Consider the following 19,332-nt stretch of genomic DNA (forward strand, 5'->3'; position numbering starts at 1 on the left):
GAGACAAAAAGGACAGGAAAGAGCGCTGACTGCCAACTAAATTTTATTGAAGGTACTACGCCCACTTTTTTACAGAGTACAAGAACAGTGCTCATGCACAACGACACATGTGAGACCATGATAATATAATCTTAACTGAGAAAAGAATACTCTCTCTCTGAATGGATGAGTGAAGGTATACTAATGCACTGATCCATGGCCTTCCTGACAAGAAAATGCTTTCACAGTCTCTCTTTCATTTCTTGTTCTTGCTTTTTTCAAAAACAGTGTTTTATGAAACATAGAACTGCACTTACATTCTTTACAGTGTATGGCCATGCGACTACCATAGCCATTCTTAACATTTTAAGCATGCTGTCTTGCTCAAACATTGGGGCATTGTCCAGTTTGTCTTATGTTTACGTTTCCACGTGTCAATAGTATCTCATACACAACATTATATTAGCATTCAGTATACCTATTCTCGTGACGAATGGTGAAATAATGGCTATTCCTGTTGCTTTTTAGTACACACACTTTTGAAAACTTGCAAGGGATGGCAAATAACAAGATAAAATCATATCGGCTCGCTATTTTCTTTATATTGTGAAACACCTTATGTACGTACGGTATAGCATGCAAAGATCTTTGGTCATTCTGTTTTTATTTTGGCCCTGTTTTGTTTAACTTGACTTTCTGCAGGAGGGTTTAGCACACGGGTGTGATGGTGCTGTTGGGATATCCAGCATCCTTTAGTCTTTTAATCTGGTTTTTAAGGCTTACCTCATCCTTGTGCTCACATGACTTCTGAAGGGTGGCCTCAATGCACGTGGTGGCAATTCCTCTGTGTATATTGTGTATATGTGTAATTATGTGTTATGATGTACTAAAAAAGATGTCCCAAGAATCAGAATAAGTGACAGTAGTCAAAGTTTTTGTCACTGCCTTTATACAAATACCAGTTTATTTGTTGCCTCCTGCAGTATTTTAGGGCCTCTTATATAGATAGGATGTTTTCTCCCTTTTATTACATTTTTGTATTGATGATGCCATATGCTCAGGAGGTAGAATGTCGTTATGTTCTTTCTGATAACTTCTAGCTTCTGAGCAAAGATAATGTTTCAGAAAAATGAAAAAAGGCTAGCATAATATTAAGACATGGGAAGAAAGCAGAGTTTATCAAAAATGAATGCATTAGTTGGGAATGAGATAAAAAGATGGATGACAGGTCAGTAATGTCAATTAATTTATATTAGGACACACGAAATGTAGCAGAGGGTGGCAGGTGATTAGTTCCAATGAGATCAAGAAATGATCAGCCATAATATGAAATTGGCTCATACAGGACACAGAACATTGATTGGGCTTCCACCCTGCAGTGGACATAATATAGGCTTAACGCTAACAATGAGCTAAGCCTGTGAAATTAATGCTCCATGAAATGAGCAGTACTGCACAGATTGCTGTGCTAGACTTCCCATTTTGCATGTTTTTACCAGCTTATCCTGCTCGCTGTTCAGACACAAAGCTTCACCAGAAAAACAATGTTATACTTGGTGAGGATAATGCCAGTGAATCCAGTGTTTTATCTACACCTTTCCTTGCTTAAGTCCTCCTCCAAACTATACGATTTTTCTTGGAAATGTTCTGCTTACAGCACACCAACCGATCAAGTGAAACAACTTTATTGGGGTCCTGCAAGACGTGCCCTAGTATGCAATCACCATTTCACTTCACGTTACAACATACTGGTGGTAAAAATATTCTCTGACAGGGTACAGAAGTGCATGCACTGAGCTAGCTTGTGCAGCACGGTCAATCCCAGAAAGCTGAACCTATGTTTGGTACAGAATTTTGTAACCACACGATGCTTGCACAGATTAAATGTGGTCACACATAGCAACTTCTGAGCTTTTTTATGAAATGATCTCGCAGTATCTGAAAACATTTGTTTTTTTGTTTACTTCATAGTTCCCAGTGAAATATTTCTCTTGTTCCTCTCATTGAATAATGGCATTTGGTGTGACTAAGGTGTTCCTAATGCCTCACTATGAGATCAAAAAAACGATTCTCCTTGAAATTGCTTCACAAGCATTTCCTAAGATATTGAATGACACTGCTTGCACAAGTACAAACATTTGCTAGTTTTATTGAGGGTTGATGATAAAGGGAATCAGTTGGTGCATCCAAGCCGGACAGAGATTGACTGGCCCTGAAAAGGGCCATTTAGTTATATATCTTGCAGCTTGTTCCAGGTAGACAGGGCTTCATTCTGTAGAAATGGTAACTCATCACACTGGTTCCCCAGCATGAAGAACATAACTTGATGCTAACACTGACTCAGATGTTCTGAAATGTCATAGAGGGTACATGAAGGCTGGGTACATGAAGGTTGCAGTTATACTAACTGTACAGTCAGCATGCTTGTGTGATATGTGCATAGCTGCATCAAAGCCACGTGTGAGAATTGCGTGAACAGCTGAAAATCTCAATGGCAGCATAGCTTAAGAAGTCTGTCATCCTTTTTTTGCCAGTTTCCAATATCATCCTTCCCTTTTCTTGCATCTTCTTTCAATATATCTGGGGTTTTAATTCCCAAAACCACGATATATTAATGAGAAGCAAATTTTGAACATCTGGTGTTCTTTAACATCTTCACTTGTTTGCAGCGCAACACCAGAAACACAGGACAGGGAAGGAGGAAAAGAGAAAGAAAAGACGGCGCCGACTCTGAAAAAGACGGCACTGACATCATGACACGCACATGTCGTGATGTAAGCTGCCCAAAGAGTGGCCTCCCATGAGAATAGTGAAGAATTGGGAATAGGATCTACCAGTAAGGGCTTTGTGTGCAATTCACAAACAGTGAAAAAGATCCACCAGGGGTGAACCACAGGTACATGGTGCACTCTGGTTGAGAAAGAGCAGAGTAAAACAGATGTACCAGACAGGAGATTATAAATGGTTTTGTCTGGAGCTGGTGCCAGACCGAGCTCTGATTAAGCGTAAGGGAGTATTGAGCGCCAGGCCAATCTGATCCCATTCCTGTGATGGGGTGCAATATGATGACAGGTGCGAATTCCATTTTCTCTTTTTTCCATGGGTTTAGGGAAATAATTTTTCAGGGATCAGATGAAAATACCTCCAACATACATAATAACATGCTTATTCTTGGGCGTAGTCATGCCTAGCCACCAGATTGGGAGAAAAAGGAATGTTTGCCGAAATGTGCGATAAAGTGTTTGGTGCTACGCCTTGACGGAAGTATTGTTAGGTGCTTTGGAAATCGGTACGCCATTTCTGTAATCGTTAAATATGCAACTGCATGTGCCACTGCTAGGGATAGCGTGACACTCCCAGCCATTTCGGGTTAAGCCCTTTTAATCTACATGAAGATGTTAATGAGCCCGTTCTCCATCACAGCAATAGCTGTGGCCATTCCTTCAACTAGGCCTACTGCGGCGCCAACTAAACGTCTGCATGAATTTAGTGCTAGTACCGTACATAATAATCAGCACGTGCCTTGGGTTCACTTCGATGGTGTTGTGAATTCATCTTGCGTGACAATGGTTTAAGTTGCATGCGTGCCTTAATCATTATTGCAATAGGAGACCATGATTTATCGTCACGCATGGTGTTGCTTAGCTCGGTCCTCAGTGTTCGAAGCAGGTTCCGCCTTGTGAGTGCATGAGAGAGGCACAAGAGTTGATTTCTGCTCTGTGTTTCTATAATTCCCTAGCCTGTATTATACAGGAAGCGGATACTGCTGGTGTGCGTCAGCTGCCTCGGTGCGCTCTCAACCGCCTGCCTGGTAAGACTGATAGCTCATTCTATCAGCGCCTTGTCGTACTCCCTCCTCACACTGCGACATGTCCTCCACTTGGAGGACATGATGACGGAACAAGATGATACGAAGCCCAAAACCGCAATGTTTGCAAGCCACAACCCGAGCAAACAATTCAACGGTGAGGCCAGAAAATCTACCTGACTAGGCCTGGAGCAACAAGCCAGAGAGCATATTCTTGGCTGGATAGATGGATGGATGTGGCTGTACCCTTTAGATCGGGCGGCGGCTAACGTCACCTAGCCGTAATGCTTAGTGAACTAACCACTAGATTTTTTTTCCCCTTTAAATAGTAAAGTTGGACGGGTACTTTGAAGTGAAGGGTTTAATTTTCAATCGTGCCTTGTCTTTAGCCACCAATCAGATAACCTCCTTCTAGTTAAGTCTACCCGCTTAAAGTCTATTTTGCCCTCCCTGTCCTAAACACCAGTGCTTTAAAAAACTCTGCGCCATCATCTTGAACTATAAGGTGAAGCCCTTTACAGAGCATTGTCAAGTGTTCGGCAGTTTTTTCTTTCTCTTCGCACGCACTGCATATTGTGTCCACCTCTTCATATTTGGCCCGATATGTCTTGGTTCGCAATACTCCCGTCCTGGCCTCAAACAGTAGAGAACTACCCTGAGTATTATCATAGATTCTTTCTTTGGCAATTTCCTGCTTAAAAGTTCGATAGATCTCTAGTGCGGACTTCTTAATCATGCCAATTCTCCACATGTCAGTCTCCGTTTCCTGCAGTTCCTTTTTAACCGATAGTTCTTTCTGGTTTGGCCACCTGCTGCTTTCTAAGTATTTACCAGTCAATTTCCTGGTTCGCTTCCTCCATTTTGTATTGACATTCTTCATGTACAAATAGCTGAAAACCTTCATAGCCCAACGCTCCTCCCCCATTTCTCTCAATTGCTTCTCAAATTTTATCTTGCTGCTAGCTTCCCTGCCATCAAATGATGTCCATCCCATACCACCTTGCACTCCCTGGTTTGGTGTATTCCCGTGAGCTCCTAAAGCAAGCCTACATATTTCACGTTGCCTAATTTCTAATCTTGCTTGAACTTCTGACCTCATGCACAAGACCGCATTGCCGAACGTCAGCCCAGGAACCATGACCCCTTTCCATATTCCTCTCACAACATTATACCTATTGTAATTCCACAGTGCCCTATTTTTCATCACTGCTGCATTCCTGTTATCTTTAGTCGTCACGCATATTTCGTGTTCCCTCAGGTACTCGGTCCCATTGCTTATCCATATGCCCAGTTATTTGTATTTATCTGTTATCTCTAGCGTGACTTCCTGTGTTCTAAGCTCACTACCTTTGTTATCATTAAAAATCATGACTACTGATTTTTCCTAACTGAATCTAAAATCTAACCTATCTCCCTCATTACCGCAGATGTCCATCCACCTCTGCAAATCTTCCTTGTTGTCGGCCATTAGCACTATATCATCTGCGCAGGTTAATGCTGGTAGTGCCTGATCAATGAGTTTTCCTTGTTTGACTAAAGAGAGGTTGAAGCCAAGTCCCCTTGCCTTTAATCCTTGTAGGTACATCATGAATAAGAAGGGTGACAGTGGGCACGCCTGCCTAAGTCCACGTTTCACCACTGTGGGCTTGGATACCTGTTTTTCTCACTTTAGCTACCTTGTTAGTTTTATAGATTTCCGTTAAACGATTAGTGACTCCATCTTTTACACCCAGTGTGTCAAGTATTCCCCACAAGTCCTCTTGAACCACGCTATTGTACGCTCCCTTGAATTTCTGCAGGCCGGTAGGAAGCTTCACAGCGCAGCGCCTGATCTTGTGAAACGGCGCAGCCATGCAGGCAGGACATTCAATTCCCTCCCTATTTTTTGTATACTACTGTCCTTGTGTACATCGTAGAACACATAACATTAATGATAGCAAACAGATCATTGATTCGGATAGGCCTGGTGTTTTTATTTAAAATGGAACAACGAGGAAGCTGCTGAAGCTCGTGCCTGTATACAGCTGCTTTATATGGAGATGAAACTTTAACGAAAAAAAAAATGTAATGATAAACAGTAGGCTCATAACAAACAACATTTCTCTGAGGTTGCATGGAATATATGTCCCATGCAAGGCTATGCATTGCAGTCCTTACTGCATTAATTATGTACACGTACTGCAGGGCATGCAAGTGTATGCAGACACACGCTGACGAAATGACATTTTTTGCTACATACAAACGTGCACCGCACCAAATAAGACGCACGTGTTTGTATAGTCAGGGAACACTCGTGAATATTGATGAAATCACACAGCTCGCTTACAGTATAAATTAAACACAATTGCGAACAATAAAATGCGACGCTGTTTAAAGAGGCGGACCCAGGTTACGAGGAGAATTATCAGTATGGCATACACACCACGTGTCAAGCTTTTGCAACATCTAAAGAGACTAAATATGGAAAGTTGCCTTTGTAAGTTAACATGATAGTACCAAATGGAGAAGCCACACGAGAGAACAATTCATCGTGGGCTAAAGAATGTGTTTGAAATATTATACACAGCTTTGCAAGATAATATCGACGAGTTTTACTCGTCTAGGTGTGGGAGGTGTAGGCCTGATAAAATGCGATGTTGCTTCAGAGCCTTTCTTTCGTAATGTTGCAATTTTATTCAACTCTTTCAAACGCGGCACCGTAAATTTCTACTGGGTGCTCGAACACGGCAAGCAGGTCGCGGGGCAAAATCTTTGTAACATTTTATTACCGAAACAGCGATACTAGCAATGCTTGAGCTGCACTTGCTGTTTTCTAAATTGTAACCTCCTCAATCTCATCACTGTGATCAGGAAACAAAGAGGAAAAGTACAGCAGTAGTACGTAGAGAAATATTTAATTTCAAGCCCTTAAGCAATATCATCTAAACAAATTGCCAGTTCACTGTTGAATTCTCGATGGAAACAAACAGCTGATCAGGGACGCAAGCTTGGCTTGGCACTGGCTTGGCCGTTCATACAGAGCCAAAAGCCGCTGCAGAAAACTGGATTGCGGATCGTATTGAGACAAAATATTTTATACATTTTTGTTTTCTTTGTTTCATTTCTCTAATTGCTCTTGTGATGGCGTGGACCGCGCTTCGTCATCTCATGTACCGGCGCACTGTTTTTAAGTTTAGTATGGCGCACGATAATACATGATTGCGTGCTTTAATTTAAAAATGTTCGCGAGTATGGCAGCAACACTGCAATGTCGGGAAGAGGCACGGGGAAGAGGATAGTAGTAGAACCAGTAGCAGCTGCATGCCCGGGTGGAGCGACGGATGCCCAGATGGAGGAATGTCAACCCGATGCCTTTTGTGTTGGCCGTTCTGGCAGTTCCGCCGACTTTATAGAAAGAGACGACCCCGTCGCTTGTCCTCTTCTCTTTTCCTTCGGGCATCAGCGACAACATTGACGGACGACGTGTTCGACTTCACCGTGGACGTGAGTATAGGTTGGTTTTTCATTCGAGTGAATTCTTGTTCAGATTTGCAACTTGTCGACTTCATCCTGATCACCTGTCACCGGCAATAAGTCACATACGTGTGATATTTAGGTGAAATAAATTATAATGCACATTTTCTGCTCCATTTGCGTGACTTAGCTACACCAGGACATGAGGTAAAGCCTTTGTCGCCTAGCCACTAGCAGGCAAGATCGATCACTCGCATCCTTCAGTTCACGAATCAACGCGCCTGCCTTAAAATTAGTAAGCTGCTCGCAAAGAATTCTTACCGAGGCAATTTTGTTTTCTGTGAACAATGCACCGTAGATTTGTCTTGAATAACAAAAAAAAAACACTTGAAAAATAAATGTCGCGACCTTTTAGAAAACGCCGTGTCTAAGAGCTAGACGCGGCATTTTGTAAAAGGCTCATTAAATTCAGTATGTTTTCGTAGTTTCTGCTTAAAATTATTATTGTCTATGAATTTCATGGCCCAATCTTTTGCTTTGGCTGAAAATCTCGGCGGCAAAAACTTTGTTCAGTGTCCCTTTAAGGGCAGGTGTAGATGCCATCATTTCAGTCGCAAATCTTTTTGCTAGTCGGTCGGCTGGTTAACAATAAGGGTACTAACTAGAGTTCCAGATTTCATCAGCAACACATCGTCATGGCTTCATCAGATGCTGCATTATATACATTCTATCCTCGTTTTTAAATAGGTGTACCGTATGGTCCACTGTTACAGGAAACAAGCGAGCTCATGGACAGTGAGCCATGTGGTGCTAACTGGCAGCGAGGCTTGTGAATGGGACGCATGCGCATAGAATCGGGGTGCGCCCAGTTTTGTCTGCCATTTTTCCGCCTGTATGCATGACAGCATTGGAAAGCGCATCCGTATTTTAGCTGCGCAATTTATCTAGCCCAGTGCCTCCTGCTTCAGGGATTTCCTGTGAGCACAAAAAATGCATGATTTTAATCGTTGCTGCAGTGTTTTACAAGTTGTCACCGTAAAGCACATAATATTTTTCGCATAATGCTCGCTGCAACTAGCAAGTTTCGATGACTCAAAATGCTGTTCAGGTCTGATGTAGCAAACATTTTAAGCTCGTCCTCGTGACCATGAAATATTGGTTTATTAAATAATGGAAGGCAGAGTTGGTATCAGTTGATTTACTGTGTGAAAATGAAAAGTGTGAAGGACCGTGCCTCGCAAGTAAGCCCCGAGAGCATGAGCAGAGAAGTAGCAGATGAGGATGCTCATGCGCTGCATTTCCAAATCTCACCAGCACTAATGCTTGACGGACTGCTGGCCACGCACTAGCGTGTTCTTTCTGAAACAGGACTTTGGCCCTGTAAGCAAGTTCTTGAAGGGCATAAGTAAAACGTAGAATGGGCCCCCTAAATGCACCTATCCTTGAACCATTGGGCTTATAAATTAGTGCTCTTTTCAAAATACAACTATTCTGAGCTATAAATTGTGACAGAACAGTGCACGAAGTTTAAAAATGGGAAAAAGGTCTTTAAATGTCCCCTTTATACATAGTGTTCTTGTGATGTCACTTCTGCCGTTGTCGCCCTCTCCCGCCATGCCCGGGTAACTCCCTGGGTACCTATGGCAGTTCACGTGCTGCAGTGCGGTTTGTTGGGGGCTCGTCATCTGTTGCTGTGAACGATATGGAAGCATTGTGGTTTTTTGTTGTCTTACTTTAACGAGCTCATTGGATTAGGAAGGCCTCGCTCGTTCACTCGATACAAGACCAGATAATCAAGATGTGCGACACATATACCAGCCACGGCGTACACCGGCTGCCCGCCACAACCTATGAGGGTTTATTATCTTGCTTTTACTACAAATTGCCTGGCCCAAAAACAAGTGAAAGCTCAAAATCTCACGAGCCGCAATTTTAAGAGTGGATGTGCGAAGCGCAGCTGCTCCCATCGAAAACTAGTCGTGCAGAGCTAGGCAAGTTTACAAGAGATATAATATTATGAATATATTGTCACGGCCTATGCCACCAAAGTAGCAATGCCCCCCCCCCCCCCAAGTGTTTTAAACAGTGCTGATGTTGAGCTTGAGCCTCTTTGATTGCAATTTGCGGAAATAGTCGAGGAAAATATTATACAAGGCAGATAGCGACTTTGCGTGGTGTGTGCCGCAGTAATGCCAGTCATCACTTTATTTTTCGCGTATGCTTTAACACACTTTTCACTTTGTATTTTGCTTTTGTTGTACGCTAATGTACAGTGGAGTCACTGAACATGATAGAGACCGTGTATAGAATTAATTGACTAATAAAAAAAATCCTGACGCCCAACTTGAACCGATCGGCTATACTTCAAAGTGAACTAATATTGTTTCCCATTCTTTATAGTTTGTTTCAATGCAATACCAAATCTCCGCGATCGCCCTCACGATTTTAACCGCCTTCCTCGCCATCATGATTTTAACTGCGGACAAGTTTGTATGTACAGTATCTTGGTAAGCTATATCTGTTTGCAGGTAAATACTTGGCTATGGCACTCACCCGTAATGAAGTTGCACCTGAAGATGCAAATATTGCAAAGTTTCTTCAAGTAGCTTTTGTTAATCTGCACCAGCCAAATACGCTGGTACTTTTAGGTAAATCGCAATGTGCGTTCTCAATTTCAGGTTATAAGTTTCAGCGAAGAAACACCCTAAGCTCTGCTCCCTCTGCGTGGATTACTAAATCAACTTGCCTCACTAGCAGCTCATAATTTCTCAAACTTGCATCGTGAGGCAAAACTAAACGGGTGCAAGCGTGCTTGAGGAGACAACGTGGCAGTTGTAGGCAATAGATTCGGTTGGTGCCCGGGCATGTTGGTGGCGCATTTCGGAAGTGACGAAAAGGCGCTGGGAGATGCACGTGCACACTTTGTATAGTTGCTGTATTGGACAGCAAACTTTTTTTCTTATCTGAGCAGTTTTACCAAAGGAAGCTTCATCATATGGCGTGATAAATGAAGCGAATCCACAGGTTGAACCACATCATAGCCTCGCTGTGCTTTTGTACTTTTTTTAGCTCGCAAAATTTATTGACGGATAAGGCAGCACTTGTTTCTTTACCATATGATCATCTCCGGTGTGCTGCTGCCTCAATATTTCAAATTCTAAGCATTTACACCATTGTATGCTAACTTTTCCTTCAAAGTGAGACAAGCCACATGTGTATCGTAGATCAAGAAGCATGCCAGTTTTACGTACTTGCAAGGTAAACATCAGAAATGCACAGTTGATCAAAAATACTAGTTTAATGGTGCATCTACATAGCAGAGCACCTGTGGCACCTCGGGAACAAGATAATGCCACATATGTTACAAGAGATAATTAAAAAAGACAGGGGACGTTCCGTGAACAAATAGAAACAAAAATAAAATGGCACGTGGCAGCCAGCGAAGGCGGCAAGGGGGGGGGGGGGGGAGCCCGTGGGACTTCAGCGGATGAACTTAAGGTGTGTGTTTAATATGTGGAAGAAAAAAAAAATTCAAAATTTTGGCGACTGAAATGAGGGTGACTTAGTGAGTGCGCTCATGACGAGAGTAAACACTGTTATTATTATTTTTTTTTTTCAAATCTCTTTTGAAAGCCACAAAAAATCTGTATGTGGTGCAGCCTAACAGAAGGTCCGTGAAGGCAAATTATGCATTCGTCGTTGTACAAAGGCCTATATATATATTTTTTTTTCATGCGCACCATCCCCGCCGCGGTGGTCTAGTGGCTAAGGTACTCGGCTGTTGACCCGCAGGGCGTGGGTTCGAATCCCGGCTGCGGCGGCTGCATTTCCGATGGAGGCGGGAATGTTGTAGGCCCGTGTGCTCAGATTTAGGTGCACGTTAAAGAACCCCAGGTGGTCTAAATTTCCGGAGCCCTCCACTACGGCGTCTATCATAATCATATAGTGGTTTTGGGACGTTAAACCCCACATATCAATCAATCATGCGCACCATAAATAGTGCTCAAAATTTAATTGCATATGTTGTTTTCATCCCCGCTGTATTCCGTGCTGTTTATGATGTAAAAAAAAAAGTAGCACGCTGAAGTGGTGCTGCTTTTGGGCAACAGTTGAAAATGGCGGGGTGCATGAATGTGGAATACTGCCGCTTACACTCAAATCATTCTTGTGGTCACCTCCCACTGTTTGCAGCATGTGTTGTGTATACACAGCTGCATATTTCCTAGCTAGAAAAATTTGATTTTAGGTGTTTCTCGCCATTTTCCATGTAACTATTCCACAATTGCACACACTGATCAGCAGGCTTTCAATTGCGCTGAAGGACACAGGTGCCATAAAATTCATAGTCGATTCTTTCAAGAAACCGTATGTAAAGGCTGAAGCTTCATGCGTACATACACACACACATACCATATTGTTTTTTGTACTTTATGAAAGCTGCGAAGGTCTCATGTGCCTCCAAGCGTAACCTGTCTTATTTAATCTCCATCACCACAAAAGTTTTGTGAGTTTCAAATAAAAGTACTTTGCGCATGGCCACTTTTGTGTAAATTTTTTGTGTAGGTGTTATTTGAGCAGCCTACAGTGTTTACTTTATAAGCCTGTATGTATATGTTGCATTATAAGGATGCAGAATGTGTGTAGCTGTACAATATAGATGAAGTGTAAAAATTAAGTGTGTCTATTGTAGTGTTCTTGCAACCAATCTTACCCCCGTATTCTAGAACGTCCCTCCACTCAACGCTTCACCTTCACTTGAGATGGCTGATGGGAGCGCCGTCTCTAAGCAGAGAAAATTGCTGCATGTCAGCATTAATCTGCTGTGATACTCGAGTAGCGCAGCGTCGCTTTCAAACGAGCAGCGGCACAGGGCTCAACTCTGTCAAATGAAGGGCGAAAGTCGAGTCGGGGAGTGTTTATGAATATGGGGGTTAGTTTTGTTGTCTTGTTAACCTGCCATTAACACTGGATTGATGCTACTTTGCTCTAGCTGTACAGTGCTCTCCAAGGCTCAAGGAGGCACCGCACGGGGAAGGCTCGGAGCAAACCATGCGTGAGCTTCCTTTCATTGTTACACTATGCACGTATTAAGTGATAGACTTTAATGTATGCTATTTGTATTGTGCATGTTTTTGGGAACATACAACTTCCAACATTTATATGTTCTGACGAAAATCACACAAGAATGAGAGAAGCTTGTGCAAAAATTATGCAAGAGTGTAAGAAGCTTTTGCAGAAGTCTGTGAAATGAAGTTTCGAAATTTTGTGGCAATGTGTCATTGTACAGTGGTCAACAGTCTTGCTCAGCATGCTTGACTGCAGGGCTCCCGGCTGCACAGGCGCATCTACGGAGTGCCTGATGCATGATGGGCCAAATGTCAGCCTGCACACTGGTGCCTCTTATCCCCGTTTGTCTATTACATCAGTGTCTCTTGTAAAGGGGATCAACTGTGCTACCTTTTTTTTTTCGAATGTAATGAGTTCTTTTTCCAGATTATTGTTGTTTTAAGGTAGAGCCTCACATTTCTATCAAATACTGAAGATTCTATTTTTCCTTCTAGATGCTATGAAGTCACTTCTTGTGTTACAATAGAGTGAACACTGTTATGAGAAAAGCTACTTTATGGAGTTAACTCACTCCATATTGACTTAACACACAGAATTGGTGAGAACTACACTCCATTCCAGCTGCATTGGGAATAATATTCATTTGCATACTTCTGTTTCTTTTGTTTGTTTGTTGGCTGGAGGTTTGGAGTATAGGGTGGCCAGAGGGCACTGTGTAGTCTTTCTTCATCTTCCCAGTTTTGTGAACATCAATTGATAGCCGTATGGGAAGCAGCCAGCATGCTGAAACAGCGGTGCAAGCATGCAAGGTGTTCACCATTGCATGCAGTCAGTTGCTGTGAGCAACCTACTACATACAATTAACTGCGAGTGGTGCTGCACTATGTGTGCCTCCTGGAAAGCTGCAATGGTGAAGTGCCACAATCATATAGTAACATGGATAACATCGTAATTTGTTTGTTGAATAATTTTGCAACAGAATCAATGGAGTTTTGGATAAATTTGTGTATCTGCCTGGTTCATCAAAGCTACAGAGTCAAATGCGGTATATACTCGCGTATTATGTGTACTTTTTTTGTCAATCTGGTCATGTGCGAAGCTAGTAAGAATCGCTGGCCTAAAAGCTCAACTGGGAATATATGTTGCAGGCGCTGTCACAGCTGTCTCAAAGCGGATTGTCATTTGTTTGCTAAGCCTGTTCAAATGCCCCCATTTTCTTGAAGTTCTTCCGAACAGTGCTCACAAAAACCAGTTCCCATGACAGGGTTATACCAGAGAACATAAGTACTCTCCAATAATTGTCGGGAACCCAACGTAAAGTAAGATGCAGACAAGGAAGCGCGATGCCAACACAGCGCTGTGTGTGTCGCCCTTCATGTGTGTGTGTGTCCATTCCTTCTCCCAGTCTTCTATTGCATTGTGTTCCCTCCGATATCTAACCAACACACCCAAGCTTCTATGCTAAGTCTTATTCAACGCACTCTTCTGCTGGCTCCCATACTGAATATTGCATGTCGAAGAACTCCACGCTGATGTGCTTAGCGGTAGCACGGTTTCAGTTTTCTCCGGTAAGCTTTATAACAGCAATCTGCCTCGTATATAATTATTGTAGCCTATCACAAGGAACGGTAAAAACGCAATGGCCAGATGGTGAAACCGAAAAAAAAAATAGTGCGAAAACCTGCCTCATCTAGTTGATGTGACAGGTCCTTGCACGCGTTCAACATCTGTGCTGTGTCTCGGGAATACATTCTTGCCGTGGAAGAGGTGGGAAGATAGGAGGCAAACCTTTAGGCATTTCGGACTAAACATAAACAGGTTTCGGTTTTCAAGTTCGATATTCTAGGGAAAACATAAAAGTTCATGGAAGAAGGTACCTTGCACTCAGTCCATTTTGTGTAAGACTGCACTCGCCTGCTCGACAAGAGATGTGCCTGATCAGAGCATCATGAAGTCAAATGTGTCTGTGTGTGTGCTGGCAAGGTGGCTCGGGCTGGTTGGGGAGGGCAAAGTATGCGAGCAAAAAGTTTCTTGTAGTAAAGCAGGCTGGCTAATTATACTGGTGAGCAAATTATGTGAGGATGCAAATTGTGCGAGTAAATATGGTATGTATGTACTCTTGTATGTTTCAGCTCTATTGCTACGGATCCTGCGGATCCAACTTGGCATCCGGCAGCAACAAAGAGAGGTTGTGCAGGAGGTGCGACAGCTGAAGCACGAGGTACGGCTCTTGTCCGTGCCTCAGCACGCCCAGCCAGCACAGCGCCCCTCTGACCTTCCCCGGCTGCCTGCTGGTACAATTGGAGAAGTGGAGGCAGCAGAGGCAGCTGTGCAGAGTAAAGCTGTGGCTGTGGCTTTGGTGTATATTTCTTGATTTTTAATATGCCTATGTAACATGCAGAAATTTAGTACTACTTTAAGATACTGTGTTTCGGGAAACAAACTAGTCAGGTTATCTCATGAGCCACTGTACTACAGTCGGATATGAATAATTCGTACTCAAAGAGGCCAGAAAATTTGTTCAAATTAAAAGAAGTTCAAAATAATGAAAGTTACCGTAATTACTTGAATCTAACACGCACCTTTTTTCCGATTAAGAGAGTTCATAAATCGCATGTGCGTTAGAATCGAGTACGAAAAAAAAAATGAATATGGTCATTCTATTGCCATCGCCACTTACAAAATGGCCGCCCCCTACGTGCGTCGGCATGGCGCGTCGGTCATTTCTGCCTATGTGTTTCCCATGCGCGGCACTTCATACGTGTGCTGAGGAGTTCGTCATCTTGTAGTACATTAGCATCGACGGCATGGCAGGGCCGACTCCAAAAACTCGACGAGTGCACCACAATGCTGCTTCTAAAAGAAAAGTCGTCGCGTGTGCCGGAACGGACAGAAATCGGGCCGCATCGCGGTCATTCGAAGTTCCCGAAACGTGCGTGCGGGACTGGCGGAAACAAAAGCAGAATATTGTCGACAGCAAAGATTCACGCAAAGGCTTCAGTGGACGACAGCAGGGTCGGTTTCCACAAATTGAAGAGCTGCTCGGCGAGTATGGGATTAAGCAGTGAGCGGCACAGCGGCCCGTGACGACAGAACTGCTCCAAGTGCAGGCTATGCAGTTAGCCTTAGAAAAAGGGCTAATGCAGAGCCATTTTAAAGCGAGCAGGTGCTGGCTAACGAACTTTATGAAGAGAAAAGGCTTTTCCCTCCGAAGGCCAACGGGCATATGCCATAAGTTGCCGGAGGAGTACGAAGAAAAGCTTCAGAGTCTTCAGAGGTTCCTCCTAAACTTGCGGCACAACAACGGCTACCTGCTTGGGCAAATCGGGAATGCCGATCACACGCCTCTTTACTTCGACATGCCTGGCACCACAACCGTCTAGGAGAAGCAAGTTTGTGTACTGACATCGGGCCACGGTAAAACTACAGTGACAGCAATGCTCTGTTGCACGTCAGATAGGCATAAGCTTCCCCCGTACTTCATATTTAAACGGAAGACGCTGTCAAAAAGAGTCGTTTTCGCGAGTGGTGTGATCAAGCGGGCCAACGAGAAAAAAGGGTGCGCGTTGCAACCGATGTCTTAGGTTTTTTTTTTTTTTTGTCGTGGAAATCGGGGGCGCGTTACAATCGAGGGCGCGGTAGAATTGAGTAAATACGGTAAACGAGCGGAGGGCTCACCATGCAGTGATGCATTTGCATGGAGTTTTATTCACAAATTACAGGACAGCCCCGCCGCGGTGGTCTAGTGGCTAAGGTACTCGGCTGCTGACCCGCAGGGCGCGGGTTCGAATCCCGGCTGCGGCGGCTGCATTTCCGATGGAGGCGGAAATGTTGTAGGCCCGTGTGCTCAGATTTGGGTGCACGTTAAAGAACCCCAGGTGGTCAAAATTTCCGGAGCCCTCCACTACGGCGTCTCTCATAATCATAGCTTGGTTTTGGGACGTTAAACCCCACAAATCAAATTACAGGACATCCGTCATTAATTAAAGTAGTCAATACATGTCTGTACACGTTGGCCTTACAACGAGTCAACAAGTTTTGCGTGCAGTTTGCAAAGCATTTGTACTTCGGCTTCAGTATTCTCCTGGCAAAAGAAGTTGCGCGTGGCAATGTCCAGTGCTGACACTCTTCGAAAACAACTGTGTTTCCGCTGTTACCATCTGCGCTGCAGCCGGAGCGTGGCCAGCACATGATGAGAATGGAGGAGCGTCTCCACCTGGAGAAAAGCAGATCGGCATTCGAGAGAGAAACACTCCGCGGCAGCTTTTTTTTTCTCTCTTCATGCGCGGTGTTGAAAGGAGAAGAGTCTCTACATAGCAGGAACGAAAAACAGGGAAGCGTGACACCGGCGCGTTGCAGATCGGCATGAGAGAGCCAACTCTCTGCGACAGCTTTTTTTCCCCTCTTTCTCTTCATGCGCAGTGTTAAGTGGAGAAGGGTCTCTACGTGGCAGGGAGGGAAAAAGCCGAAGCGTGGCCCAGGAATGTCGCAGATTGGCATTTGGCAAACATTCCACCGCAGTATTTTCTTTCCTTTTCTTCATTTTCTTCTTCAAGCACAGCGATGAGGTGTCTGAAGTGCCACCGCAGGATTGGGCGGGGTGCTGAGAGCATTTTCGGAGCGCGGTATAGCTTTGATAGGACCACAGTGTCAGTTCAAATTAAGTGTGTTGGAATTAATGAGATTCGACTGTATTTACTATAGTCTGTGAAGTCCGAGTGAACTGTGCTAAGCTAGCAGACGATGTAGGCGGCATGGTGTGTTTGATGGGCAGTGACTAGCAATAGCCTGCTTAAAACAGACATTCAGTAATTTTGTTCATTTATCACCCTATTTCCTGTCCGGTGCGGCTCTCTCTACTTTGAGCTACAGTTCACCCTGCCTTGTGTTAGCCGATTTCTTACTTTTTTAAAAATCTAACATGCACCCAATTTCGCAGTGTGAAGAAAAATGCACCCTTGTTTATTGTGATGAGATTTCTACAGCGACATGCCTGTTTGTTGGCTATCACAAAAAAATATAAACAGCAAATGGTGCGACCATCTAGTGCGACTTTTATTTTTCTATCAGTTTCATCTATGACCAAGATTTGGTCGCTCTAAGGTTGCCTCTTAGTACGCCTTGATCATGTTCATTTATCTTGTTGTGCTCTGCTTACAATGCATTGATTAAAAAATTGTCCAAGCTTCTTTTTGAATTCCACATATTTTATTGTTTTTCACCTGTAGAAGCTACTCCTGGTCAACATTCAGGCAAAGACATTGTAACCTCGAAGAAACGTGTATTGGAATTTGAGCACTGTACAAAGTAATTATACTATTTCATAACTAGAATCAATATTTATTAAGGGTTATAACAGTGTTGTATTTGATTTCATAACAGCGAAACTGCATTCAGGGAAGGACTCTGAAAGGTTCTCACACTGAGTGTGAGAGGGCTGATGTGGAAACCATTTTAGGTCAAGTGAGTTGAAGTTAGCGTAAAAAAACAATGAAATGTTGTGATGCCCAAAAATTCAAGTTGTTGTTTTCACTCCTCTTCTTGCAGATATTTATCATGAAAACATTTCGATGTGCTGTTGCGTTTACCCTAGCTATGCTTCTTGCATTTTTTTACAGCGCAAGCACCTCCTGCAGATTGGGGGACGTGGCCTCCGAGAAATTGGTGTGAATGCCATGAAGGCTGTATTGGCACATGACGTGCAAGTGCTGTACAGCCTTCATGGCAGAAAAGGGAAAAGGGCCTTTGTGAACCTGAGGCTCTGTAGATTAGTGACAGGTTAGACTTGTTCATTGTTTTATGTGTGTGTACCCTTGTGTATTCTCTGTACTGCAGTGCTTCATGTGTACTATGGTATTTCTGTTCTTGTATGCAGATGTCATCTGCCAAAAAGCAGGGTGCGACCAGGCGGAGGCCCTCAACTTTATTAAGAGGTGGCTGCCAGGGTCTGGTGATCGCTGTGGGGGCAGGAAGCGGCGCTTCAGAGAAACATTTGTTGTGGAGCAGCCCGATGATCCCCACTCTCAGAGTGCAGATTATCGGCTGCTCGCGGCAGCTGGCTTCCTGCCCAGCCACAGCAGCCAGGGCCTTCACAGCACCACTGTCACTGTGCCCCCAACGCAACCTGACCTGCAGTAGAGCGGGCCTTTTTTAGTTGTGTATATATATTTTTCAATGTATACATATTTTGTTGTACCAAATAAATAAAAAAAACAAAGAATAAATAGTCTGCAGACTGTCGGTGGTGCACTGTTTGGCTAGCTTATGCTGATTCGGAAGCACCATCACCATGTTTTAGTTACAAAAAAAAATGCTCTAAACTATGAATATTCTCGATTACCATGTGGGGGATATATGTGGGGATTGCAAGTGGGGGACATACGCTTTCAGCATTTACTTCCTAACGACTTTTTTCGATCTGCTGTACCAAATACTAGTACCAAATAAAGCACTCGCTATTGCAAAAGATAAATTGGTAAAAAAATAAACTACACTTCTAGTGTTAGCAAAGGGAATGAGAAATAAAAGATGAAATAGATCGAGTAACTGCTTTCAGTTTTCAGCATTCAATTTTCTGTTGCCCCAAGTATACAGGGCTGCAAAGCTACAAGAGCGGGTCATCGAGGCATATTGTTTAAATCTTTCTGTAAGAAAAATTCCCTACTAATAATGTTTACGTAATGGCAAGCCAATCAGTAGCCAATATTCGTCGTGCAGGAAACATCGGTGTAATAACGGCATTTGATTGGCTGCAATGTGGCCCTGGATTGGTCCAATGTCGGTCGTACATCCGTAGCCAATATTCGTCGTGCAGCAAACATCGGCGTAAAAATGGCATGTGATTGGCTGAAATATGGCCCAATGTTGGCCGAACATTGGCAGCTTTGTCGGCAATACGATGGGCCTTCGTCGGCCCAATGTTGGTTGCATACTGGCTAAAACATTGGCAGAACGTCGGCCCATCATTGGCTTGAACGTCGGCCCAACATTGGAAGAAGTTGCACTTCCGACGTCGGCCCGACGTC

The 19,332-nt window shown here is 43.6% G+C and overlaps 1 protein-coding gene across 3 annotated transcripts; it reads left to right on the forward strand.

Annotated features, from left to right (window-relative positions):
- The first annotated feature begins 6,900 nt into the window (after positions 1-6,900).
- LOC142797046 (uncharacterized) lies at positions 6,901-18,531 on the forward strand. Of its 3 annotated transcripts, none has more exons than XM_075887322.1 (5): positions 6,901-7,280; positions 12,231-12,293; positions 14,440-14,528; positions 17,926-18,085; positions 18,183-18,531. In XM_075887322.1, the coding sequence occupies exons 1-5, from the start codon at positions 7,088-7,090 to the stop codon at positions 18,443-18,445; spliced, it is 768 nt and encodes a 255-aa protein (XP_075743437.1). In that variant the 5' UTR covers positions 6,901-7,087; the 3' UTR covers positions 18,446-18,531. The 3 variants fall into 3 exon arrangements, with proteins under 3 accessions (XP_075743437.1, XP_075743438.1, XP_075743440.1); XM_075887323.1 differs by having other exon boundaries at positions 6,902-7,270; positions 12,239-12,293; XM_075887325.1 differs by having other exon boundaries at positions 6,906-7,270.
- Positions 18,532-19,332: the final 801 nt, after the last annotated feature.

This window comes from Rhipicephalus microplus, chromosome 1 (genome assembly GCF_043290135.1).
Source record: "Rhipicephalus microplus isolate Deutch F79 chromosome 1, USDA_Rmic, whole genome shotgun sequence".
NCBI lineage: Eukaryota > Metazoa > Arthropoda > Arachnida > Ixodida > Ixodidae > Rhipicephalus > Rhipicephalus microplus.

Bases quoted from the DNA above. Each gene is read 5' to 3' on its own strand.
- LOC142797046 (XM_075887322.1), top strand. From the start codon at position 7,088: ATGCCCGGGTGGAGCGACGGATGCCCAGATGGAGGAATGTCAACCCGA. The intron at 7,281-12,230 runs GTTGGTTTTTCA...ACTTTGCTCTAG, and splicing joins CACCGTGGACGTGAGTATAG to CTGTACAGTGCTCTCCAAGG. The intron at 14,529-17,925 runs GTACGGCTCTTG...ATTTTTTTACAG, and splicing joins TGCGACAGCTGAAGCACGAG to CGCAAGCACCTCCTGCAGAT.